The 27,219-nt window shown below is 37.0% G+C and overlaps 3 protein-coding genes across 3 annotated transcripts; 1 reads left to right on the top strand and 2 right to left on the bottom strand.

The window, feature by feature from the left end:
* Positions 1–2,846: 2,846 nt before the first annotated feature.
* On the top strand, positions 2,847–6,205 carry LOC145088927 (spermine synthase-like). Its single transcript, XM_079027411.1, has 11 exons — positions 2,847–3,001; positions 3,853–4,075; positions 4,156–4,200; positions 4,272–4,348; positions 4,517–4,639; positions 4,719–4,823; positions 4,934–5,006; positions 5,074–5,145; positions 5,234–5,429; positions 5,538–5,667; positions 5,767–6,205. The coding sequence occupies exons 2-11, from the start codon at positions 3,922–3,924 to the stop codon at positions 5,824–5,826; spliced, it is 1,035 nt and encodes a 344-aa protein (XP_078883537.1). The 5' UTR covers positions 2,847–3,001; positions 3,853–3,921; the 3' UTR covers positions 5,827–6,205.
* A 177-nt stretch (positions 6,206–6,382) lies between these two features.
* On the bottom strand, positions 6,383–10,066 carry LOC145088926 (pyruvate kinase family protein). Its single transcript, XM_079027410.1, has 6 exons — positions 9,878–10,066; positions 9,031–9,084; positions 8,509–8,939; positions 6,789–8,396; positions 6,609–6,696; positions 6,383–6,518 (listed from the first exon to the last, which is right to left on the bottom strand). The coding sequence occupies exons 2-6, from the start codon at positions 9,082–9,084 to the stop codon at positions 6,414–6,416; spliced, it is 2,286 nt and encodes a 761-aa protein (XP_078883536.1). The 5' UTR covers positions 9,878–10,066; the 3' UTR covers positions 6,383–6,413.
* A 12,010-nt stretch (positions 10,067–22,076) lies between these two features.
* LOC145088925 (cyclic nucleotide-gated ion channel 1-like) lies at positions 22,077–26,097 on the bottom strand. Its single transcript, XM_079027409.1, has 8 exons — positions 25,858–26,097; positions 24,991–25,173; positions 24,332–24,878; positions 24,043–24,255; positions 23,635–23,930; positions 23,416–23,527; positions 23,070–23,306; positions 22,077–22,965 (listed from the first exon to the last, which is right to left on the bottom strand). The coding sequence occupies exons 2-8, from the start codon at positions 25,017–25,019 to the stop codon at positions 22,258–22,260; spliced, it is 2,142 nt and encodes a 713-aa protein (XP_078883535.1). The 5' UTR covers positions 25,020–25,173; positions 25,858–26,097; the 3' UTR covers positions 22,077–22,257.
* Positions 26,098–27,219: the final 1,122 nt, after the last annotated feature.

Raw genomic sequence — 27,219 nt, 5'->3', positions numbered from 1 at the left:
TAGAGGTTGTGGTGATCTAGTCTGGTGTACACCACACTCCAACATATGCAGGATTATGGTGGCTTGTGAGCTAGTAGTGACGAGATTGTAATTAAGGGAAAGAGGCAGGAATTATGTGGGCTGCAATGGTGTGAGTTACTTGTGTTGGGTGGAATGACTGATGACGATATAGGTTACCGGTGATGCAGGTGTCAGGGATGTTTATAGTGGTTGAGAGAATTACTCTTAACGCTGCTTAGACTTTAGGGAAATTGATTTGCTTAATTTATTAATATATAAATCATAAATTTTATTACAAAGGAATTAATAAGAATATAACTGTCTTTTTAGGTAAAAAAAGAACTAAACGTACAATAAAAACATATAATAAAAACAAAACATGCAGCAAATTTGACATTTAAAACTCAAAAGAAACAAAACTTAGCTTAAAGACTAAACATGTAAGTAGCACAATGCCACAAAAAAAAAAGAGAAAATGACAAAAATAGCCATTTACATTAATTGCATTACAAAAACAGCCAAAAAAAATCGAAATTACAAAAATAGCCAGCGATTTCACAGATGAGAAGGTCCCATCTGCGAAATGACATTCTCATCTGCGAAAGTACAAGCACCTAAAGCACAGCTGTGCTTTAGGTGCTTGTACTTTCGCAGGTGGAATTAATTTTTTTTTTTTAATATTTTTGTTGTATATATAGGGGTAATTTCGCAGATGGAATAGGTCCATCTGCGAAATACTCTCACTCTATCTGCGAAATCGTGGTATTTTTTGTATTTTTTTTTAAGTTTGACTATGAAATGAATTGGTTTGACTACGAAATCATGTTGCTATATAAAAATTTTTGTAGAAAAAATATTTATTGGGGTCTTTTACAACCTTTTTTTTTTTTTTTTAAATAATCTTCAATATAATTTTTTTTAACACGGAATTCACGATAGCTAAACATCTTAACCAATTTTACTAAAACTTATTTGGTTTACCTTTGAAAAAAAAATATTTTTATTAGACGAAAATATTGCAAAAATTATGACTGAAAAAAATGCAATTTTCTTTTTTGAAAAAAAAAACTGCAAAATAATCAAGTCCGCAAATTGGTGGTCATATTGATTTAGGTAACGGATTTTAATAACAACCAAAATGATATTTTTTCTACAAAACTTTTTATATATCAACATGATTTCATAGTCAAACCAATTCATTTCATAGTCAAACTTAAAAAAAAAAAAATACAAAAAATACTACGATTTCGCAGATAGAGTGAGAGTATTTCGCAGATGGACCTATTCCATCTGCGAAATTACCCCTATATATACAACAAAAATATTTAAAAAAAAAATTAATTCCACCTGCGAAAGTACAAGCACCTAAAGCACAGCTGTGCTTTAGGTGCTTGTACTTTCGCAGATGAGAAGATCATTTCGCAGATGGGACCTTCTCATCTGTGAAATCGTTGGCTATTTTTGTAATTTCGATTTTTTTTGGCTATTTTTGTAATGCAATTAGTGTAAATGGCTATTTTTGTCATTTTTTAAAAAAAACACACACGTGTAATTTACTTTAATTTTAATTTGTTTTAACCTTAATAATTAATATGTATAAAAGTAAAATGGACCTACCACAACCTACTCTCACCCAAAATATGTTTTATTGTTATTAATTTTATATGTATAAAATTAAAATAAACCTACCACAACCACTCCAAGTCCCGATCAAAATATTTTTAAAGAATGTTTTTTAATTATGGAACAACAAATAACCTATATATTTTTCAAGATTCAACTATTTAAATCGTTTCTTAACCTTGAATTATATAAAGACATTTTATTATTTGTTAAGCTAAATCGATTCTTAATCTTTATTTTCCAAAAATTAAGTTGGTTTAAGATAAAACCTCAAAGGTTGAACCTAGAGAGATTATTATAAGTTTCTTGATACTGTAGATATCATGTTTCCAATCAATTAAAAAATTAACTCAAACAGAGCAAAGGCACCAATGTGTATCCATATTCATTTTTTTTTCCCTCTTGTTCCATATGTGAAAATGATGTTGCACATCAAAAAGACATCAATAGTTTTCGAGTTGCATCCCTTATGATGAATTATAATTTAATTGAAACTTTGATACGTTTTTGGGAAATAAATGGAATATTTATGGTGTTAGTCAAAAGTGATCAAAACTAACCAAAATGTTTTTGCCTAGCGGTAGGGAGTCAATATCAATTGAAAGGTCGTGGGTTCAAATCTCACATAAGATATAGATTCTAATTAGCAGTGTTGTAGAAATCGGCCTTGCCGGCCGATTAATCGGGGATTAGTTATTTGGTGGTCTAGAACCGATTACGATTAGGGGTGTTTGCCAGAAATTCGTCAATATCGGTCAAACTCAGTTTTGGTGATCTGTGGCGTTCCTTGGCGCTCCTAGGTGGGAAAAATTAAAAACTTCAAATATTTAAATTTTTAAATATAACACCAAAATTTCAAAATTTTATTTTTTCAAGTATTTAATTTTTTCAATATTATATAAATATTTCATATTTTCATAATTTGAAACGTTCAAATACTATTTTCTTAGAATATATTATGTTTTTAACGAGTTTTATTAATAACTTTATGTTTTTGATTAATCTCTAATTAATCTACATCTAGATCGATTAATCATTAACCCTAGTCTTCAGTCAACCGTAGGTCCTGCCAAACATTTTTTACAACATTAATAATTAGTAACTTGATTAGTTTATGTTTCAAAAAAAATCGAAGTTCAAATTTGCAATATTAAAAAAAAAAAAAAAAAAAAGCGAGCTAATAGTAAAAATTAGTGGAAAGCTTATGGGACTTTTGCGAACCATATCCTGTTTTGGCAAGGGCCGAAACCTTTACCAATTCGTCATTTAGCATTAATGTATCTGTGCACCCACCTCACGCCATTTCATCGACTCAAAGCACAATCCCCAAAAGCTGCGACCACATCGAGGGAGAGATTACCACTGTATCTCTGTGTGTGTATGTTTTTTAATCTCTTCTGTGTAACTGTGTTGCCTGAGAGTACGTTTCGGTTGACCACATTTACACAATCAACAAACTACTGACGTTATGTTTCAATTTCCCTGACTTGGACCTTTCATCTCTCATATAATCAATTATTTTTCTTATATTCATGTTTATATATTGCGGTAGATTAGAAAGTTTCTGGGTTTAAACTTTTTGTGGCTATAATTAGAATTTCTGTAAATCCCCCTCGTGTTGCCGCCCAAAAGTTTTCAATCCCTAGCTTATATATTGTTCCATTCACGTTCTCCAGGCCCTTGTAAGCTTGTTAAGAAATTACTTTTTGAACTTTTTTTTTGATCGAAATTCGAAAATTAGTTGTACTTTGGCAGTTCCAATCAAAAGTTAGTATTTTCACATGTACCTTTTCCTTTTTTTTTTTAATTAATTCTTTTATGTATTTATATTTTTCTTCCTGCTGCCAAGAATCTTGATCTTCAGCTTATATGTTACGCTGTTTTAGGTAAATGTACACGTCTTCGACTTATAGATTGATTTAATCACGTTATGTTGCTTGATCTGTTTACAGGTCTAATTAGAATCCACTTTGTGAAATGTTCTTGGTAAAGTAGATGATTGCTTTTACTTTAGAATGTCACAAAAGGAGGGAAAGGGGAATAGAATTGATGGTTTCTATACTAAAAAATTTTCAAAACAGAATATTGTGATTGCTGAATTTGATGTCCATGTGTCTTTGCAAGATTTCCCCCTTTAGTCTATCCTTTTTAGCCTTTGTTGTATTCTATATCTATCCTATTATAAAAGCTGTTGATTTCTATTGTTTCATGTTCATGTTGTCGTACCAGTAGCAACTTAAAGTGTAAGGTCCATATTTTGGTGTTAGAGGCTGAAACTGGAGAAGGAAAAGAGAATCTATGGAGGGAGACGCAGGGAGAGACTTGGAAGTCCAGAGAAGTTTGGATGGGAGGGTGAATGAACCATCTTGTTGCCTGAAAGCAAGAGCTTCCCCTGTTGATTCAGAGCTTGAAGCCAATTGTCATGCAACAGTTGTTTCTGGATGGTTCTCTGGTAATCATTTGAATAAACAGAATCATGAATCATGTGGTTACTGTTTGAGATGATCATCATTATCTTGTTAATTGCTGCAGATAAAGGTGGCAAAAGCATGTACTTTAACAACCCCATGTGGCCAGGTAATTTAAGCTAGGGTTCATATATGTTGAATATGCAACCTGAGTTTCCTTTTGTGTATAATAAATATCAGGAGAAGCGCATTCCTTGGAAGTAGAAAAGATTCTGTTCAAGGAAAAATCAGAGTACCAGGAGGTTGTAGTTTTTGAGGTATCACATGTCAACATGGATCAGCCCTAGACTCTAGTACTAAAACTAGAGAATCACATGTTAATATTTATATATATATATATATATATATATATATATATATATATATATATATATATATATATATATATATATATGCTGAAGTTGTTAAATTATTGATGTGTACAGTCTGCAACATATGGGAAAGTTCTTGTTCTTGATGGCATTCTTCAGCTGAGTGAGAAAGATGAATGTGCATATCAGGAAATGATTGCTCATCTTCCCCTTTGCTCCATTGAATCGCCAAAAAAGGTAACTTTAGCATCAAGATGAAGTTTGTGATCTCTTTATTTCCATGCTTATTGATATTGGATGGTGTGTTTGTATGCAGGTTCTGGTTGTGGGTGGCGGGGATGGTGGAGTTCTAAGGGAAATTGCTCGCCACAGATCTGTGGATTTAATCGATATATGTGAAATAGATAAGATGGTTATAGATGTGAGTATGTATGTATTTGGTGAAACTAAATCGATAAAATTTATTAACTGTAAGTAATTGATGTTTTGTTACATGCTCATTATATTATATATGTAATTGTAATTTTGTAGGTAAGTAAGAAGTATTTTCCTGAGTTAGCTGTTGGTTTTGAAGATCCTCGTGTTCATCTCCATGTCGCTGATGGTAATGTTTTTATTATTTATTACATTTATGTTTAAGTTTGAGATTTGATATTGTGGAATTTGGACAGCTGTTGAGTTTATCCGGAACACACCTGAAGGAAAGTATGATGCCATTATTGTTGATTCATCTGATCCTGTGGGTATGTTTTTTTTTGTTTTGCTTATGATGAATGAATATTCATACATGTATGGTGTGGAAAGTATGATGATGTAACATAACGTATGTAGGTCCTGCTCAAGAACTAGTGGAAAGGCCTTTTTTTGAGTCGATAGCAAGAGCATTAAGACCTGGAGGGGTACTTTGTAACATGGCAGAGAGTATGTGGCTCCACACTCATCTTATCCAGGACATGGTCACTGCATGTCGCGATATATTCAAGGGTTCTGTTCATTATGCATGGGCAACTGTACCTACATATCCCAGGTGTCTCTCATTATTCATTAAACCCTACTGCTACTGTGCTACATTGCTGCTGCTGTTAACAATAATTCTAGAAAGAAAAAAAAAACTGATTGATTGTTGATATTTCAGTGGTGTTATTGGATTCATATTGTGCTCAACGGATGGACCACCTGTAGATTTTAAGATTCCTGTAAACCCCATTGAGAAGGTAGAGGGAGCACTGGAGCACTGGAGAGAACTAAGGTTCTACAACTCTCAGGTTCCTAATTAACCTGCTATTTGCTATACACAGTTTAGTGAGTGTATGATGATATGTAACATGATTCATTTTTCTTTTTCTTTTTTTAATATTAAACAGATGCATCAAGCTGCCTTTGCCTTGCCTTCATTTGTGAAGAGGGAAGTTAGCTGTCTTTGAGGGTTGTTAGTCTTGTGTGGGCTTGAAATTGTGGTGTGGGTGCAAACCAAATTATGAGTATGGTGTAGGTATTTTAGTGGATATATATATATATATATATATATATATATATATATATATATATATATATATGCATGATGATATTGGGTGAAAATAATGGTATTCATGGGAGGGTTTGTCATTTGTCCTCTGTACGTGGTCATCAATCTTTGTTTTGTGCTTCCAGATAAATTGTGTGTGCGTGTTTATCTGTCATAAAAGTGAACTCGGATGTTATGTTTCCAAGAAAGTGGGTTTAGATTTGGGTGTTTTATAAAAACAATTTTGATCAGCATTTATCAAATGTTGAACAGAAATATATTATAATTTAGTACGTAAATTAACTACACATTACATCAACTGCATTAACCACCATCTATGCATTAAGATTTCTGGTTAACACACATGATGCTTTGGGGTTAAATGGTGCAAGGAGAACTTGTTACTAGTTATTTGAATTTCTGTAAGAGATCAAAATACAGTCAAATGATTCTTTAACATTTGTGCAACTCCCAACTTTAAACCATTAAACATATATACTTTCAACATCAAGCGAAGCATGAAGTTGCATCAATGGAGTGAATCCAACATAAGCTAATACAACTTTTTTGGCTATCACAATCAAGCAAGCATGCAGATGACAAGACATTTTTCTGAAAAGATACATTTACAATACAAGTAAAGAAGATGAAGATTTAAGAGACGAGGTTGGGTAATACGAGAGGTCTGACATCTGGCTTTACCTTGGCACAACTGCCTTTTAATATGGTATCTAAAGTCGCAATAGCTTCCAGAATATGCTTCCCTTTGTTCAACATTATACAAGTAGCCCTGTATAATAAATGACAACACAACATGGCTGAATACATGAGAAGAAAGAAATAATTGGGGCCTTGAATAAAAATAAATACACAAAACCTAACCTTGCTCCACATGCCACATCAGTTATTTCGGCTCTAGTAGGCACACCGGTTTTTACGAGCGACTCAAGTACCTGTGTTGCCCAAATAACAGGAACATGTGCTGCGCTGCATATCGATAGAATTTCCTCCTGAATATCCCCCATCATCTCCCACCCACACTCAACTGCAAGGTCTCCTCTAGCAATCATAACCCCCAAAGGATTTGATAACTTCATTGCCTCTAAAAGCAAGAGAGGCAAGTTCTTAAGCCCATCTTTCGTTTCAATCTTTAAAACAATTCCCAATCCGTCAAGTTTCCTTTTCTTAACTTCTTTCCCAAGCAGAATAATATCATCAACATCCCGAACAAATGAAACCCCAACAATGTCAGCATGGGCGCCAACAAAGTCAAGATCAACAATATCTTTGCAAGTCAAACCTTCATACTGAATTTTGCTCTCGGGGATGTTGATGGATTTCTCTGGGCCAAGTTTGGTGCCCCGCGGACCAGCACGGGTGATGGAAACAACTATTTCTGAAATACTCGTCCCTTTGATCACTCCCCATATTTTCCCATCATCAAAAGCAATCGGCTCTCCAGGTTTGACCGAGTCAAACAGATACCCAGAGGAACAAGTCACTCTAGGACTCCCACTACCAACCACGGAAGAAGTCAACTGTGGTTGTTGTTCAAAATCATCTCGTGTTATGACCAGCAGGTCTCCGACTCTCAATCTAACAAATGTCTCTGTAGGAGGGACATCCACCACAGATCCAAACAACGACCTTTTCTTGTTCCCTTTTAATTTTATATACAATTTTGTTCCATTCTCGACATAAGCGGTGTTTGTACAACCAGCCATGAATCCAACGCCACTAAAAACAGGGAATTTCTTTGAAATCTTGAGTGACCTTTGTTTGCCTCGAGCATCACGGAATCTAAGAGTATCGCCAACTTGTAGCTTTTCAAGAAGCTGCTGTCCGTCCACATACATGACCACATCTGGAGACACATGAGCAGGTGGCGAGCCAGCGCCTTTTTGTGCCACCCAAACCTGAGCAGCATTGATCACATTTCCAGACGCGTTCTTCTTTGGAGATATTTTCATGACACATGGACCGGATTTCATTCTACCTGTTCGCAGCTTTGGTCCAGCCAGATCCATGAGAATCCTACATGGTTTCTCAAGCATCTGAGAGTTTATTTTCACTCTTCTGATTGTCTCGCTCCAGACGCTTGGATCACCATGGGCACAGTTGATACGCACGGCCGTGGTCCCTGCCTTAAGAATATCAGTGATAAACGTTTCATTGGTTATGGCTTCTTCACCAAGTGTCACCATGATATGACTTCTTTTGTCTTCAACTGGACCGATAAGAAAATCCCGGTTAGAATTTACCCTTTTTCTCATCATACTTGCTGTCAACTGGTTGTTGAAATTTTCTGAAGATTTGGATTTTAGATTTTCCAACAGCTGGATTCCTGTGGAGAGGCCTGCAATCACATACGGATTGATTGTTTCCAAGTTCAGGAGGCCTACAGAAGAGAGCTCATCTTTTAGTTGGTCGACATCAAGGCTTTTAAGAGCCAAATAATGTATCAGGTTTGCAGCACTAACAGCATGTCGTCTGCAAGGAAAGTGATGTTACTGTTAGTGTTAGTACCCAAAGCACTGATGTTATTGCATCATTAACTTCTAGAAAACTAATGGCTTATAAATCACAATATAAATAGCGATACCTATGACATAGTTTTAGCCGGGAAGCATTCCACTGTTCCATTGCTAAAGCATGCATGTGAACAGCTTTTAATTTATCCAGAAGATTTCCCTGATTTCCCAAGATTTGAGCATGCTGCAAGTGATTGTCATCCAAGTATACTGAAGAAGCAATAATTTCCTTCTCTGAATCATTTTCTTCAGTAGACTTCCTACTACTCTCTGAAATGATGAGTGATTGATCATCAGCAGCATAAGCACCCACACTGCTTTCAGGTTCATCATTTCCATTTCTAGTAGCAGAGACGATATAGCTCAAAGGAAGTGCCCGTTTACGTCTCCTTAGAGGCTGAATAAATTTATCCTTAGAAACTAATAGTCCACATGACAAGTGCAGAGGTTTTTCATGTAAGTTTGAGGATGCCAACACCAATGCTTCAGCTGTGTAAGGGCCCTGGAAAAATTGGCCCAATAAAGAAGGCGTGTTAATTGGGGAATTCAAAGATAAAGTTTGAATTAATCATTATGCTTGAGTTGCTACTTACATAATTTGAGGCATGGTTGGTGACCGAGCTAAGTGAAGCCACACCAAACATCATCTATAAGATAATGTTTCAGCAAAAAGATGAGTATCCAAACACTTTTTTAAAAACAACTTACTCACTTTTTCCACCACAAAAGCTAATTCAAACACTTTTTCTAAAAACTCCTTTCCTCACCACCATGAGTCAATAAAGTCATTATGCCTAAAAGTCCTTTTGAAGTTCAAAATAAATCCCAAACACCCTCTGATAACATCACAATGAGAGTAAATGAGGCTATCATTCCAAATTAAAAATGTTGCACACCTCATTCTAAGGTCCTCGTATGATTTATCACTACGCTTATGTTCTCTATTTCAGTCTACATGTAAAACCAATGCAAACTAACATAGATTATCTCTACACATAGACGAGTATTGATTAACAGCTAAAAGTTGTTTTTTTTTTTTCATGATAGTAGAAGTTTCAAGAAAGAAAGGCCGACTTCTCTGGATCTTTGCATACTTAAAATGACCTATAATCGTCAAAAGGATAGCTTCATACAAGCAGGTCACATAATATAAATTTAATCTGTGAAGTTTGGGGGAAAAGATAAACTATAAATGAACACAATCACAAACTAAAAACAAAAGCCAAACTAAAACCAACCCCTGATATCCACAGATGAGAAATAAAACGACCGATTTGACCTAACTAAATTAACCCCATGGTGTCATGAATGTTAAACAACAAACAAGTGCTCATTTTCAAATCAATACATGCCGTGTAACAGGATGATCAAGGCGATAAACATGACGTAGGAAAGAATCGAACAATATATATATTATTTAAAAGTTTTTATTTTTTTTACCTTTTTGAATCTTGGTGACGGGCTGACGGCAAGGAATATTGGTGGTTGGAGATGGAGAATCTGTGGGAGAGAGGAAGCGAGAAGAAAGAAGAGTGTGGCCAACACGAGCTAGATTCAAACAGCTGGACTCTTTATATTTGCCAATCTTTTCATATTATCGACTATCGACCCTAATTTTCTTTTCCTTTTCGTCGTATTATAATTTATTTTTGGGAAAATGTTTGTGTAGCATAACGAACTTAGGTTATTAGTTGAATTTGATCATTTATGTTGTTCTGTGACCTAGGTCTTCTAAGTTTTACCGTATAAATTATCGTTAGTTTTTTTATTATTTTTTTCGTTAACAGTTATTCTAAATTATCCCTATGGTTTACCAGCATGGTGATCCGACACCACCCCGTTCACTTTCGGTAACCACCGCCATTCACCTCCGGCGGACTCCACCGTGCCAACCAAATGTGCAACATATCACAATTCCTTAAAATTTCAATTCATTTGACAAATTTAATTGATTTCAATAATATTCTTTGAACAAACCATTCAATGACAACGAATCAACTTTTGTTCAAAAAGATAGCGACAGATTCGTCCATAATTGTACCCGGTTTTATAATAATGAGATGCCTTACTGAAAACATAAAAGGGTTGTATACCTCTTCGGGCGAGTGTATATGAGATACATGCATGTCATTTAGAAGCTTCACATGTTTATCAAATGAATTGGCAAGGATAGAAACCAATATATTTAGCATATTTCTTCTTTGGAAGAAAATGACCGAAATGCCCCTTTTAGCAAAGTAACAGAGAATCTTTTTATGGTGTTCCATCAAACCTTGCATCGATCATCAAGATTGTTTTCAAATAACATCAACAGATAATGATAAATACGAACCTCAAATGTTACCTGATGAAGCATCCATTTGAAATTGATCGCAGCAGAACAACTGTTCTGGGATGAATAAGTAATCAAACCCATACTGTAAACCCTATTGAGGGTATTAAAATTTGATGAAAGATTTTGTCTCCTATTTTTTGGACCAAATATCTCGTCATTCAACCTTATATTCATATGATTGTTCAATAGGGATTCAAACCAACCGCTTCCTGATCTTTGCATCGACATAATGACAAACAAATGCATATGGTTTCTAGTAAACCGACAAAATAGGTATTTATATATTTATATACAGACCAAATTTTTTAGAAAAGAAGTATATATATAAAGATTATACCTGTTGTTGAAAGGTTTTGGTTTTGGGTAATGCAAGTAAATGATTGGAGGGTGATCAATGATATTATTATGATGGGATGTCTTGATTACTTGAAACTCTACATATTCCCTCATTTTTTCACTATGTAGATGATTTGAATACGTAGAATATGCATAAACATAGAACTGTTGCACATATTAACATCAACAACTTCAATCCCCACACATACTTTTTTGGACGTATGAGGATAATGGTATCCTGTTTATTCATGAAAATGATCAGCTGTCTTGATTGTCAAGTGTTAAAACAGTAAATAAATCTTCTATGATCAATAGTTAGGAGATGAAATAACCAAACTTACTAATCGGAACAATAAAGAAAGCATTGATCGAAATACCATTGTAATGAGAGCCAGGCAGTACCGTGTATATAAATTTTTACATTATCGACTTCTTAAATGTCTTCAATTGGTTTCCCACCTAAAATTAGGATTGTACTTGACAAGTTTGTTAAATTCATTGTTTGAGTTTTCTAAGTTGTTGAAAGATTAGATGATATCAATACTCATTCCAAGATAATAAATTAATGCATTGATTTGACCTTTTAACGGAGGTTTTAGTGGAAATTTGGTCTTCTAGCTACAAATCATTATTAACGTTCATGATATTGATTTTGATTTGTTAAAAGTTATTTTAGATATGACTTGTTTTATGTTCGTATGACTTGATCATTAGGCTTTTGGAAATATGTCATTGAGCACAGAAAATAGACAAAATGAGCGATGGATGGTTTTACACTTGGATATATGCATATGGAAAAAGTAAATTATCAATCACATAAAAGCTTCACAAAAGAACCTGAGACATATAATAGTCATCCTCGCCATCTTCGGGCCCATCGTTCTCCTTATCATTACCATCGATATGTTCATCTTAAACCATAGAGATCATTTGTGTAATTTAGAATAACTGGTTAATGGGGAATGATTAAAAACTAACGATAATTGATTAACTGACATGTAAAGTAAAAGTTAGATGGTCTATTGTGCAAAAAATATATAAATGGTCAAATCAGACCGAACACCTAAGTTCATTGTGCTACATTGAAAATTTCCCTTTATTTTTCTTACATCAACCTTTGCTTATACATATACACCATGTTGGGTGACAACAAAACAAATTAGGCACTTCAGAAAAATATCAAAAAACAAACTTCAGTGAAATCACAAAACTTCTAAAAAACGTAAATCAAAAGAACACAATATTTAACGTGGTTCAGTCAAGGTGACCTACATCCACAAGCGAACAAGAGAGAGAGAGAGAGAGGATTTATTAACTTTTTGGAACTATTACAAGCACTCAAAATTGTATCTCACTTTGAGCTCTCACGGAAATCTAACAATTTACAACGATGGGGATATGGTGTAACATTTTGATTTCCAAGTATTTCCTTTTTGTGTAACATCCCAAAAATTCAGATAAAATTTTCATTTTTAAATTCATTTCAATCATATGATAATCAGATCAAAACAGTCGAGAGTATATCATAGTAACATATTATCAGAGTACAAAATCCCAAAATCATGTGATTTGGAAAATCATAGGTGGATGCAGTGTGATCAGGTCGGGCCCTTCCCTTTCGAGTTGGAAGTACATGAAATATAAACTGAAAACTGTAAGCACAAAGCTTAGTGAGTTCCCCCAAAATACCTCATACCATACATACAAAGCAGTCAAACATATCTAGGTATTTTTCAACCAATTCGATCTCTTTCAACCGGTATTGGGTCTTTTTCACCCCCTTCGGTCTCTTTCAACCGGTACTGGTTCCATTTCACCCCCTTCGGTCTCTTTCAACTGATATCAGGTCTATTTCACCCCTAAAAATAGCATGCAATCAAAAACAGTAAGAGTCATAGAGACATCAAGCATATACATGCATAACATGTAATTGTCACGAAGACAATCATCATCTTACAAACATAATATAGTGGCCCGACATTGGTGCCTTCGATCCACAAGTATAGTGAAGGAAAATCACCTCTAACAAAATACAATTGAATCAACACTCAATCTGTTGCGAACACTGCTCCTCCCACTAAACATAGTCTAGAAACGACTCCAATAAATAACTAAGGCTTTATCCCATACCAATGGTCTACTCATCCTTCATCATATTAAGGGCAAAAGACCATTTTTCCCTTTTCCCTACAAGACCCAACTAATCCAAGCCCAAAACCCTAAATGGCCCAAGTCCCAAAATCGATCCAATGGGCCTCTAAGAGAACGCCTGGAATCCACTCAATGACGCTTGGTGTCTGAACGCCCAACGTTCTAACCCAAACGCCATGCGTAATCACTAAATCCCAAATCCTTAGCCAAGAACTTAATGGCTTAAGACCTAACGTTCAAACTTCAGATCCAATGCTAAAAGAACGTCTAAAGTTATAAACTTGCAAACTTTATGAATTTGCATGGATACAAAGAGCCCAACACCAAAATCTAACTTAAATCACACTCTAAAGTTCCAAAACTCTTGCATAGAAGAGTATTGAGGTCCAAGCTTACATTTTTATGATTCTAAACCCTCCAAAATGCTTGAAAGGATAGCCCAAACCTCTAGAGAATTCCAAACTCACAAAAGTCAAGTTCTTTGGACCAAAAAGAACATAAAACTACACCTAAGCAAGATCTAATAAAGAAGTCATCAAGATATGAACTTTATACCTCCGAAAGGTGCTCCAAGATGCCAAGAGTCCAAATCCAAAGGCTAGAGAGCAACACCAACACTCCAAAGATCTTCCTTCTCCACCAAGAACACTAAAATGATACCAAAATGTTACTCCAAGGCTTCAAAACACTCATACGCACTTACGATTTCGAAATGAGGGATATAAGGAATGGGGTTGGAGATAAGAAACGTTGTAAGGCTACAATGACCTTTGTAACGCCCGTAGATCAGGGCTAGTCAATTTAGAGACGATAAGCATCAAAAATGACTTTTTGATGGAAGATTATTTAGAAGGATTAATCTTAACCATGTTGTAGTATATGTCACAAGGTTTCCGTGCATATAAAGAACGCCAAAATTCGAGTTATAACGAAGAAGTTATGACCTGTCGAAGTTTCGCGACAGAACCGGCACGACCCAGCGCGACGTAAATAGTGAATTTAAGGTAGACAGGTATCTATCTTTAGTGATCTAAATGAGAATTGAAGATCTCATCGATAGTAGTGCAACGACGGAAAGACGGACGAAAACGGAGTTCAGATGAAGGAGTTATGAATTTCGAACGGAGTTTTCTTGTCTCGGCCTACTAAAGATAATATATAAGTAATATATTTATAATATATTAAAAATAAAGTCCAAATTAGCCAATGGAGTCTAAACGAGAGTTGTAGAGCATAATATCACCTTCGCGTCGATATAAAGAACGTCGAAAACGGAATTCGTATGCGAAAGTTATGAATTTCTGAAGTTCGGGGCGCGAAACCCCAAAACTGTCAGAGACCTCGACGTGGCAAGCAGTGCCACGACGTGGCAAGTCCTCTGACACCTCCGGGAGTCCCCCAGATGCAACTTGCGATGACGCATGCAGTGGCGACCAAGCCCACGACATGGAAAAAGGGTGTCACGACGTGGCAAGGGCCAAATTTGCCCTATAAATAGATTTGAAGGGCCAGCCGTTTAGGGTTGCTATTTTCTCTTCTCCCTCTCCCGTTTTACCTCGATTTGCGTGCAAGAAATATCTCGAAGCCACGGTATCCACCCCGAGACCCGAAGCGAGTCCCGAAGCCCCGAAGATCCCGAGAAGAAAAGAGTTTCCGAGCCGAAGCTCTGCCCATGAGAAACCCGGTGTGTGAAGATATCCCGGTTTCACCGAAGAATACTATTTGAAGAGTCGTAGTGTTGTCCGATCATCTTCTGATCAAGTGAGTGTATAGTCACTTTCATCTTACACATAGATATGAAGTATTTTATAAAATACATGTTATGTGTATATATATTGTTGTTTATATGTGTGAGTGTGTGGTTATTTTCTTCTAACATAAAGATATGAAGTATTTGCTATGAAATACATGTTATGTGTTTATATAGTGGTCTTGATTTGAAGGGGTACCTAATCTCTTTCAAATGCACAATTTTATAAAAGTATCGATTTAACGTACTAAGTATATGTGTTATGTGAGTGTATCGATGTTATCTTCTAATCTCATAGATATGATTTATTCTCCATGAAATATGTGTTATGTTTATGTGCCTCATCTTTTATCTGGAATGTGTTTTGAACGAACATACTATACAGGTTTTAAACTATGTCTAAAAATGTATATTTTATCTAATAAAATGTTGGGTAGAACATGGGTAGATAGTTGTCTTCTGATAAAAGGATGAGAGGCCTCGATGTCATTGCAATCCAGTCATCTAGCGGAATTTAGATGACGACCACGGACTTTTCTAGACAGTCCAGTGGAACGCTAGCAGGCTCATAACATGTAGGTGTTAATGAACTTGGGTGTTCATTCGCTGTATTCCATCCCCCTCATGGTTGCCTTATTTGACTTATATTGCTGAGGAACCCCCAAAGCATGTGTTGTCGCCCCGATGAAATATTCTTAGACTAGGTCCCTTGTGTTAGTTGTCTTAGGGATGTAAAGTGAGAATAACGGGAATGGGTAATTGGGTTATTATTGGTTGATGAAATTAAATTAATTATTTATTGTGGATTGAAAACTCTATATGCTCACCAGGCTCCCAAGGGTGACCCACTCAGTTTTCTTTGCATTACAGGTAATGGCACAAGGGTATAAGTTGGTGGACTTGACGAGAGAATTTGGATTATAGATCAGTAGTTATAAATAACTGTTGTAAGGTCTAATTTATATTGTTTATGCTTTTGGTCTGTATCGGAACATGACATCCCGAGGTTTTATTATTTAATGAAAATACATTCTCTTTGAGAAATGTTTTGATAAATGGTTATCATATTTTATTTTGGGAACAAATTCCACAACCGTTTTCTTAAAACGATCACTCTGATTTATAAAACAAAGCATAAACAAATCGGTCTTTTCTGGCCGTGAAATTGGGGATGTCACAACCTTTAAATAGGGTGCAAACCCTAAAAATTAGGGTTTGTCCTCTGTGTGCGAACGTTTGGCGTCCACAAACTTACGTCTGGCGTTTGGGACCAAAATGAAAAGTTAGTACAAAGCAAGGCCGCCAATGCAAATACCTAGAATCTGGCGTTACAAATCTCCCCCACTTGAATCAGACTTCGTCCTCGAAGTTCGCTGCTGCAAATAAGCCTGGGTAGTGCTCCCTCATCTCATCCTCTGGCTCCCATGTTTATTCAAAGCACTTTCGATACAACCATTGCACCTTCACCAGGTTCACCACCTTATTACTCAAAGTCTTGGTCTTCCTGTCGAGGATCGCTACCGATCTCTCAATGTAGTTCAGGCGATCATCCACCTGGATATCCTTCAATGGAACCACTGTGGAATCATCAACCAAACACTTCCACGACTGAGAGACGTGAAAAGTACTGTGAATTTGACTGAGTTCCTCCAGGAGATCCAAACGGTATGCCACCCAACCCACCTGAGCTTCAACCCTTAAAGGACCAATATACCTGGGGCCTAGTGTACCCCTCTTCCTGAACCGGATGACACATTTCCAAGGTGACACCTTTAGAAGTACCATATCCCCGACCTGGAACTCCAAGTCTGACCGGCGTCTATCTGCGTAGCTTTTCTGCCGACTCTGTGCTGTCTGAAGTCTACCATGAACTTGTTGATCTCAGTCATCTTGAGTACCACCTCGGTACTCCCCATGACTCACTGACCAACCTCGCCTTAACATATCGGGGTCCTACACTTCCTCCCGTAGAGCATCTCAAAAGGAGGTCAATCAATGTTGGTGTGATTACTTTTGTTATAAGAAAACTCCACCAAAGGAAGGTAGGTATCCCAACTCCCACCGAAACACAATACACAAGCCCGAAACCTATCCTCCTAAGTCTAGATAGTCCAATCACTCTAACCACCAGTCTGTGGGTGAAAAGTCATGCTGAAGTGTAGATGAGTACCCAACTCCTTGTGAAATCTCTTCCAGAACCTGAAAGTGAATCGAGATTCCCTATCGGAGACCACAAAAACCGACACCTTATGGCGTGGCACAATATCCCGAATGTATATGTCTGCCAGATACTCTACTGGATTGTAACATCCCCCTCTGGCACGTATCACAATATTGTCCGCTTTGGAGAGGACTTCCCAGGGGGTCACCCATCCTGGTACTACTCCTGCCCGAGCACGCTTAACTGCAGAGTTCTTATGGGATCTGTTGCCCTCACGACTTTAAAACGCGTTGTAATAGGGAAGGTATCCACACCCCTTATAAGGAATGTTTAGTTCTCCTTCCCAGTCGATGTGGGATCAGATCTAACCCCCTTTCACCCCCCATTATAGGGTTCGACGTCCTCGTCGAACACATCGACCCATGCCCTAGCTCTGATACCATTTGTAACACCCCCCTCTGGCACGTATCACAATATTGTCCGCTTTGGGCCACTCGGCACGAGGACTTCCCAGGGGGTCACCCATCCTGGTACTACTCCCGCCCGAGCACGCTTAACTACAGAGTTCTTATGGGATCTGCTGCCCTCACGGCTTTAAAACGCGTTGTGTTATGGAAGGTATCCACACCCCTTATAAGGAATGCTTAGTTCTCCTTCCCGGCCGATGTGGGATCAGATTTAACCCACTTTCACCCCCCATTATAGGGTTCGACGTCCCCGTCGAACACATCGACCCGTGCCCTGGCTCTGATACCATTTGTAACACCCCCCTCTGGCACGTATCACAATATTGTCCGCTTTGGGCCACTCGGCACGAGGACTTCCCAGGGGGTCACCCATCCTGGTACTACTCCCGCCCGAGCACGCTTAACTGCAGAGTTCTTATGGGATCTGCTGCCCTCACGAATTTAAAACGCGTTGTGATAGGAAAGGTATCCACACCCCTTATAAGGAATGCTTAGTTCTCCTTCCCAGCCGATGTGGGATCAGATCTAACTCACTTGTGGATCGGGATAAAATATGCACTCTTGGTCATTCGATCCACGATGACCCGTATCGAATCCACTCTGCGCGCCATCCAAGGCAATTTGGTGATAAAATCCATCGTAATCACTTCCTATTTCTAAACGGGAATATCTGACGGGTCCATTTTGCCGTGGGGTCTCGGCCTTGACTTTCCTGCAAGTCAAAAACCTCTCCACATGCCATGCCACATCCCATTTCATACATATAATCAGGCTGGAGATCTTTATACATCTTTGTCGCTTCGGGATGAATAAAGAATCTTGACTTATGCGCTTCTTACATCAAAATTTGTCATACACCACCCCAGTACGGAACCCACACCCTCCGATGAAGGGTCAATAACCCTCAACTATCATAATTGAAGGAAGCCACCTGACCACAATGTGTTCACTCTTCCGGTGCTCTTCCTTCATAGTCTCAATCTGAGCCTCTTTAATCTGATCTAATATCGGAGTAATCATTGTCATCCTCAAACATAAATCCCTTATCGGAGCCACGGCCACCTTGTGGCCGAGAGCATCGACCACCATGTTGGCCTTCTTCGGGGGATAAAGGATCTCACAATCATAATCCTTCACCACATCCAACCATATGCGCTGCCTTGTGTTCAGATTTGGCTGATTCATCAAACACCTTAGGCTTTTATGACCCGTGTAGATAGTATAGCGGACCCCATAGATGTAATGTCGTCAAATCTTGATGGCAAACACCACTGCCCCCAACTCCAAATCATATGTAGGGTAATTATAAGGCTTTAGATGCCTTGACACGTACGCAATCACATGACCCCGATGCATCAACACTGCACCTAACTTGTGATCAAAGCATCATAATATACCACAAAATTGTAACAACGTAAATTTTCAAAAGAAATTTTTGATTTAAAAACATATAAATCCTCATGACACGTTTTATTAAAATCTCATTTGTTCAATTCACAAAACATAACTCCATGTTTTAGTAATTAATAATCCAGGATCCTCATAACTCTTTCTCTGGTGTGTACAATCAACAGGTGTCGTCCCGCGATCCTGAGAACCTGAAACACATAACACATAACACGGTAAGCACAAAGCTTAGTGAGTTCCCCAAAATACCACATAAAACACATATTAGCCACTCGAGGCTATAACTCTATGGACCCTCTGGTCCTAACTCTGTATACTCTGGAACACACACACAACATAATTCACATAGAAATAATGTAGTGCATCATATCACATAAATAGCATACCAAATACTCTATCACATAACTATAATTACCACTCTAGGTATAGTATAGTGAGAAGACTCACCTGGAAAGCAGAAAGCAGCTATCCTCACACTTTAATCTCAAACTCGCCACCGCCTAACGCATAGGATGAATATCTCTTATAATAACTCTTTTTCACGACTCAGATCTCTTTATGTCTTGATTTTTATGCTTTTGGTCCCTTTTTGGGTTGGTTGATGAGTTAAGACGTATGAAGGGCTTATTCTTTTAGATCAGAGCATAATATGAGTTTCTTTTGCATAAAGGTGTAAACTTTATGGGGTTTATGGTCTCATGCATGCACTAAGTCATCCATTAAGTCCTCTTCAGCTTAATAGCTTCATTAAGCCATGCATGCATGTAAAGTTAGCAACTTTACATGATAAGCCATGTGAGGTAAGTCTTCTCACTGTATCCATGGATTGAAGGCACGAATGTCAGCTCATTATTGTGTTATTTAGGATGATAGTTGTTATGTAGCTTATATGAGTTTGTATGATGGGTTGAAATAAACCCCAAGGCGGGGCCCATTATCGTATGTTCGGGATGAAATAGACCCCAGGGTGGGGCCCACTAATGTATGATTAGGTTGAAAGATACCCCAGGGCAAGGCCGTAGGGCTGTGCCCATATATGTTGATCGGGTTGAAATACACCCAGGGGCGAGGCCCCATGGTTGGGCCCATATATGTATATTGGGTTGGAATATACCTCAGGGTTAAGCCCAGTTGTATGATTGGTATGTGGTACTTCAGGAAACTCATTTTGTGCTTATAGTATATGTTTATGGGTTCAGGTACTTTCGGTTCGAAAGGGAAGGATCCAACATGATGGCACAACATCCTCCCCTCATGATCCGCATTTTGAATAATTGTACTATGATATTTTGGATATTATATTTGGTGATGGTTTTTAAAACATTTAATGAATAAAATTGATAGTCCTTCAATGAAAAATTTTATCATTGTTTTTGGGTTGTTACAAGTACTATACATCTTACATTTGTTGTGAGATGGACTTTAAGATTGAAAAATGGTTGGGAAGCATATATTGCATCTTACTTATTGTGATTGATCTTGTTTTACCCTTTGTATATCGTGGGAATTATTTTGTCTTTTTTTCAAAACTAAAATGTTTTAAGGATCCTTTTTGGGCAGGTAAGACCCTTATTTTATGTTTTGTATAATAAACCTAATTTCTTCTATTTGTTTTGGATGTAATGGAAATATTGAATGTGAAATATTGATTTCTATCATGTTTTAGCTTGCATGAGCACTTAATTGTTTAACTACTTTATTTGGATTTTGATCATTAAAAGGTGTCACTCTAAGTACACCCAATTAGTAATGTTTATTCAACAACGAAGTTTATGTGGGAATTGTCATAAATGACAGTGTACGCTGTTAAAAGTTATATTTTTTCCCAAATTGACTATATATGTTTTTGTTGTTTTGAGAAGTACGAGTTTGTATATTTGTATATGAGTTGAGTGTTCACTCATACATTATCGGGATTGTACTCATTAGGCTCCCCATAACCTAACCCACTACGTTAGTAAATTTTGCAGGTTAGTAGATATTGTGCGAAGCTTAGAAGACTCATAAGCTTTGGATATTTAGAAGACGTTTGGTTTGTAATGTCTTATTAAACCTTTGTTTTGATATGTGTGGTGACACTCTCGCATGAAATGTTTTTATTAAACAACTAAATGTTTGAAAAATTATATTTGGGATTATTGTTTGCATTTGAACTCTGTAAATTATTTTGAATTAAACTTTGAGACCGTTTTTCCGTAACTAAAACTTTGAAAATATTTTTAAATATTTAATTAAAGGTTATTTCAAATAAGCCCATGTGAGGGGTGTTACAGTCCCATTTTAGTTAGGGTTACGTTTTGTATTTTGCTTATATAATATGGCTTATAGCTAGGGTTTCAATTGTATTATCGTTTTCAAGCTTATGAAAATACTTCGTCATGTCATGTCTTGTGTATGTAGGTCATATTGACCAACCACAATAAAAACCACATTAAATATTGTGTCTTTATATATGTGATTTATTCTCATTTATTCCTAACAACTTACTTTTAACAACCTTATTTAACTTCTTCCATAGTTGGCACTCGACTTGTTCCTCTAGGCATCTCTTTGACTATTGCATTTGAGGATGGGAATATATGGAGATTGATCAAAATTCAAAGGGACTATTTCAGAAATAGTTGTTCCCAGATATCCGTCAACATCCCTGTGAGCAAAATTCAATATGAAGGCTTGACTTTTAAAAACATTATTGATCTCGGCTTTTTTGGTACCGATGCATTCATTGTTGGGATTTCATTTGTTCGAGATGCTCATGAGTCATGATGTTATTAGGCAGGCTTTGGCAAGAACTCAAATTGACCAGTTGGGAATTGTTCTAATAGTTGGGACTAAATATGGGCTTATCAAACCCTTTAGGGGTTATGATTGCCACTTCTCTCGCATGATCCAAACACCTTTCTAAATCTTCTCAGGTTGTATTCTAGTGCTTGTACATATGTTTCAATAAAACATCATTTGTATAATTTCTTGAACATTTTAAAAGTATAATAAATGGTTAATGATGATTGATGCAGTTGTAGGTAGGGCTATGATAAAGAATCATTTAACTAATTTTTTTTCTTTTTATCTTTTACAACAATCGGAATAGCTATTAAGTTGTCATTGTACAACATACACTATAAACAAGCCCTAAAAAAGGTAAAGGCTATAATAAATTAAATAAATTAAAAAAAAAAAAAAAAAAAAAAAAAGGCACATGAGTAACATATATCATTTATCTTCGGAAGTGAAATCAGGCTCTGCAGGCTTCTGAAGCATCAATGGAGGCAGCTTGTCAGGAATCCTTGCTTTCCTTGCACCATTCCGCCTTAAAGCACGAAGGGCATTGGCTGCAAATCTTGATGCATAGATTGTAGCACCCAAACTGGGGGAACTCCCACTCCCACCACCACCTCCAGTCAAGGCGTTCTGCAGCCTATCCTCTTCTTCCCGGAGGGAATCTTCCAGTTTCTTCCTGCAACGCCGCCGCCATGCCGCCTGTATGAAACAAGCGGCCCACGTCCGCCATTGCTGGGAGTAGAATCTGAAAGTGTGGCGCAGCTGCTTACTGTGAAGTCTCCGGAACTGAGAAGCTACAAATTTGAGGTCATCTGCCATGAGAGCAAAGGCCTCGACTTCTTCAAGTGCTTGGACTGTTCTTGTGGAGATGGGGAGGTTTGATGATGTATGGGGATCCAAGGCCCATGTCAGCAGCTCTTCACCACAAAAATCACCCGCTCTCAGATAATCAGAGTTGAAGAAACCGGTCCTACCACCGTTTGTTGTAACTGTCAATAACTTCCCACGCATTACAAACAGCATCTCATCAACCGGGTCCCCTTCCCTCACTATATAACTATCTTCCGTATACAACACCGGTTTCAAACGGTCGCACATCGCATCCATCAACTGATCATCCATTTTTTCAAACATCGGCACCTGAAAAACCAAGCCATTATTAATTATAGATAAGATACCATTTGATTTGATTTTTTTTTTTATATTTTATAAAAAAAAAAAAAAAAGAACAACAAGTCACTCACCCTTTTTAGCAGTTTCAAACAAAGATGGCGCTTTATATCCCTTCTAAGGTCCTTGGGAAGGTTCCGGATCAAATTATCTTCATCAACACCTCTCGTTTCCTGCCATTTATATTGTTCGTATCTTCTGATTCGTTCCTTGAGAGGTTCCGGAAGCAACCGGTGGGACATCCACTGCTCTGCATCTCGTCTTTTCACCCTCATCTCCTCCAATCTTATTGTTGTAGATTGCAGGTATGTCTGTAATACAATAAAAGGTAGGGGTACTCACACCATTACATCTTCTTAAATTAGATGCCAAATCTTAAGTAACATATATTTATATATATGTAAAATATGAGTTACCAACCTGCATGTTTCCGATGAGAAACGAGAATAAAACCAAACCAGATATAGAAATGAACACCGCAAAGCAAATTTCCCACACAAAGGTGCTTGTTTGAAGGTTTTGACCGAGAGAACTGCAAGTTTGACCAAGAAAAAAAGTATCACATAGCGTGATTGATTGATGCGATGCCATGTGTGTTGGCAATAATAATAAACATCCAAAGAAATTGTTTTGAGATACCTAAGGTTTTGCAGACCCCACCAGAAACAGTAAAAAAACTTCTGTGGAAAATCAAGTGAGTTGACAACACCGGATTGAAGGGCAGGAAGAAAGATTCCAAAATCATAAGGAGGGTTTTCCATTTCTATTATGGGGCAGCTTGAATTCAAATACTCAACAGGATGCGATTGATTACCACAAGAAAACCAAGAACGGGAACAATTTGTTATATTTTTCCCGGTTGTATTTTTACACGCCTCTTCCCAGCAGGTTGTTTCACGTTCAACAGAAAACAAATACCAAAATGCCCCGAATACCTACAACCATCATCAAACACTCAAAAGGGTGTATATGTAATGTTTAGATAAAAGGCGATTGAAATCAAGTTATATTTATTTATTTATTTATTTATTTATTGCCACCTCTTACATGACTAGCGAGCATGTAAAGCAAGAGATTGAAAGCAGCTCCAGCCCATGCGGTTTCAGTAAGTATGCCAGAAGTTCTTGTGACCTCTTTATAAAGAGGATAGATTCGAAGCATCCTGGGGATATATTGGAACACAACAACAAACTTCAACATGTTTTTTGTATTCAAAGATCTTGACCCATGCATCTTCGGTATAACCAACCAAATCACAATCTGAGATTATAAACAAAAACTTGAATTCAGGTTCAGAGCATTCACAATCAGAAATATTTTTGATCCTCAGTCTCACCTGTGGCAATGGAAGAACCGCAAGAATGTCAACCAGAAAGTAAGAAGACATGTATCTCTTTGCAATCTCCCAAGAATTTTCAACAAGAACACCCCTACCAAATACCCGTGAAGAAGGAGCTATAAAACCAGTGCGAAACTGAAAGATGATATGAACGATGTAGAAGATGTCAGTGAAGGACCGCAACACACTGGCTGTGATCTGCAACTTCTTGTCCAGATCAAGGCACTTCTTGTCATCTATAACTATAGGAATATAAAAGAATAATGGATCTACAGAAACAGCAATCACACATGACAACACAAATATTTTGTTCCACTTCTGAAGGAATTTCCCTTGAGGGTTAAGTGTATTCTTCCAAGAACCAAGGCCTCTGCTCACGATTCTCTTGAAGGAATGGGATTCCATTGATCGTTTCAGGCTTTTAATCCCTCCCGAACCATGTTCTAGACCTTTCCGGAACATCTCAGAAACTGAACCCAATGCTGTTTTCAATCTCCCTGAAGAACCTCCACTGCTGCTATTTTCTGATCTCAAATCCTGAAACCTGGTCACATCATCATCATATATATATCAAATTTATGCACTACCATAACAAAAAATCAAAGGATGCGTTACAAGTCAAAAACAGTCTTATGTATTTTTTCTACACTACAAACCTCACAAACTTCTCAGGTCGAGGATTCATTGTTATAGATTATGCCTGAAGGAGTTCAAAATTGCAGCATCAACCTTTAAACTCTCATTAAATAAGGGGGCATCTTCAACTCCATAAATACAAAAAAAAAAAAAAAAAAAAAAAAAGCTTCTTTAAATTGATTCAGAATGCTGAAGGCGAACCACTGGAGATGAATATAAAATCCATTTCAGATCGCAATTATTTTTATGTATGTAAGAACCGGAAAACAATGATGAATCTAACGGCAAGTAGTACATACAACATATATATAGCGGAATTCTCTTTTCTACCCATAAATCAAACTTGCCCAAAAGGAAGCGTTTTGTACTTCAAACTAAAAGAGATTGATCTTCAACCAATTAGCAGTTCAAATCAAATGATGAAGATAAGTTGAAAAACAGGATGACGACCTAAGAAATTACAAGTTTCTTTTACAGTGGCAAAGTAAAGGGGCTACGGAATGAGAATCTCCCTGAAGGCATTGATCTTTGTTCGCTTATTACTAACTAAATAAGGCCGTGATCTAAGAAAGTCAATCTACTCTACATATAACTTAAGAAACAACTTAGACACGCCAGTACATAAGTTTCAAGTGTGATCTTACAGTTATTTGCAATTCAATCCAAATTAAGATAAACATCCCAATTCCCTTTTAGAAGGTCAAGAAACAGAAAGTAATAAAATTACCCCCAAATCAACAATACCCAGTACACCCAAGTCAAATTCAGACGTCTCAAACAAATTTAAGTGAGAAAGAGTAAGAACCAGAAACAAACAAGAAAGATGACTTCAATCAAACACAGAAAGTGGATTAATTATAAAAATCAATAGAGCAGAAAAGTCGTACAAGAACAGATGTTGAACAAGGTGTGAAGTCTGCGATGATGCACAAGAACCATACAACCAACAGATACGTTGATAGATTTCTGGGGGTTCGTTTTGTAATAAAATAAATTAAAATGCGATATGAGGTTGGGTTGAAGAGGAAGTTTCTTCGATATTTCTGAGTTTACCAAGTCTCGATGAGAGATGAGAGAGAAACAGAGGAGCGCGAGATATGGGTCGGAGAGAGAAAAAGATTACGAGTCCACGGGACGGGGGTAGGGTACAATCAGAGAGAGATGAGCGAAGATTATAAGGATGTGGGCCCCGCGATTCTTTTGGTCCTTGACATTTTCGCCCTTGCTTTCTGTCGTAGTCGTCATTTAGCCACCTCCATGAATTAATGACTTCCACTTCCACACTTCCACCTTACCTTCAAAGTTGAATAATGCAAGTACCATTTCATAATCGAATCTAATATACTTACTTGTTTTATATCACACCAAGTAAACCGTTTTGGATTTTGGGTTTGGGTCATAAATTTGTCGACATGGTTTAGCTGTTCACAGGATTTTATATGATTGGATTGAATTTTTTCAAATTATTTGGCTAGTTAGTTTGTTGAAGTTTTATATTCTAAATTATCAAATGATGAAATACAAAAAAACAATAAAATAAATACGCTAAATGGTTAACCTTAAAACTTTACAAGTATTGCAACCATCCTCTAACCTTGTCGTCCACTAATGCCACTTTTGAAGACACCAACCAAAGGTGACAACTACTCACATTTGATTGTTTTTATAATAATGCTATATAATATCGTTTTTTAGGATTGTCGAATTTATTAAGTTCGACTCTTTTGATCGATTGTGTAATGTATCATCAACTCAATTTGACAATTGTGAGAGTGATGCATTTTATTTTGGATCTTTTAAAATGTAAAATATGCAATCTGGTCATAGGACCATGTTGTATGAAAAATCATTTCTTCTCCATTTTGCCTACCGAATATTTTTGAGTAAATTACATGTTTGGTCCCAAACATTTCTGTTCCGTATCATTGTTGTCCAAGTATTAGAAATGTTGCAATGTTGGTCCATATTTGAACAAACTATCATGTTTGATCCCTTTTTCGCTCTCTAAAACAACTTTGGCATCTCCACTTTCACTCTCTAAAACCAATCACCTTGTGACTTTCCCTGATCCAAGTGTGAGTCATGTGCTTCCGGTAGTATATGCATCTACTACCTTTCACACCTACTCATACTCGTCCCAAGTATTGTCCCGCAGTCGACCAAGTCACCATACAAGAAAATCACATAATCAATCAACACATCAGATAGCAAAACTAGGGTTTATATTATTTCCTAAAACGATTACACAA

This window comes from Lactuca serriola, chromosome 2 (genome assembly GCF_051521515.1).
Source record: "Lactuca serriola cultivar US96UC23 chromosome 2, Lser_US96UC23_V15, whole genome shotgun sequence".
Lineage (NCBI taxonomy): Eukaryota > Viridiplantae > Streptophyta > Magnoliopsida > Asterales > Asteraceae > Lactuca > Lactuca serriola.
Note: the sequence above shows the minus strand (reverse complement) of the source record. Positions and strands in the feature narration are given on the sequence as shown.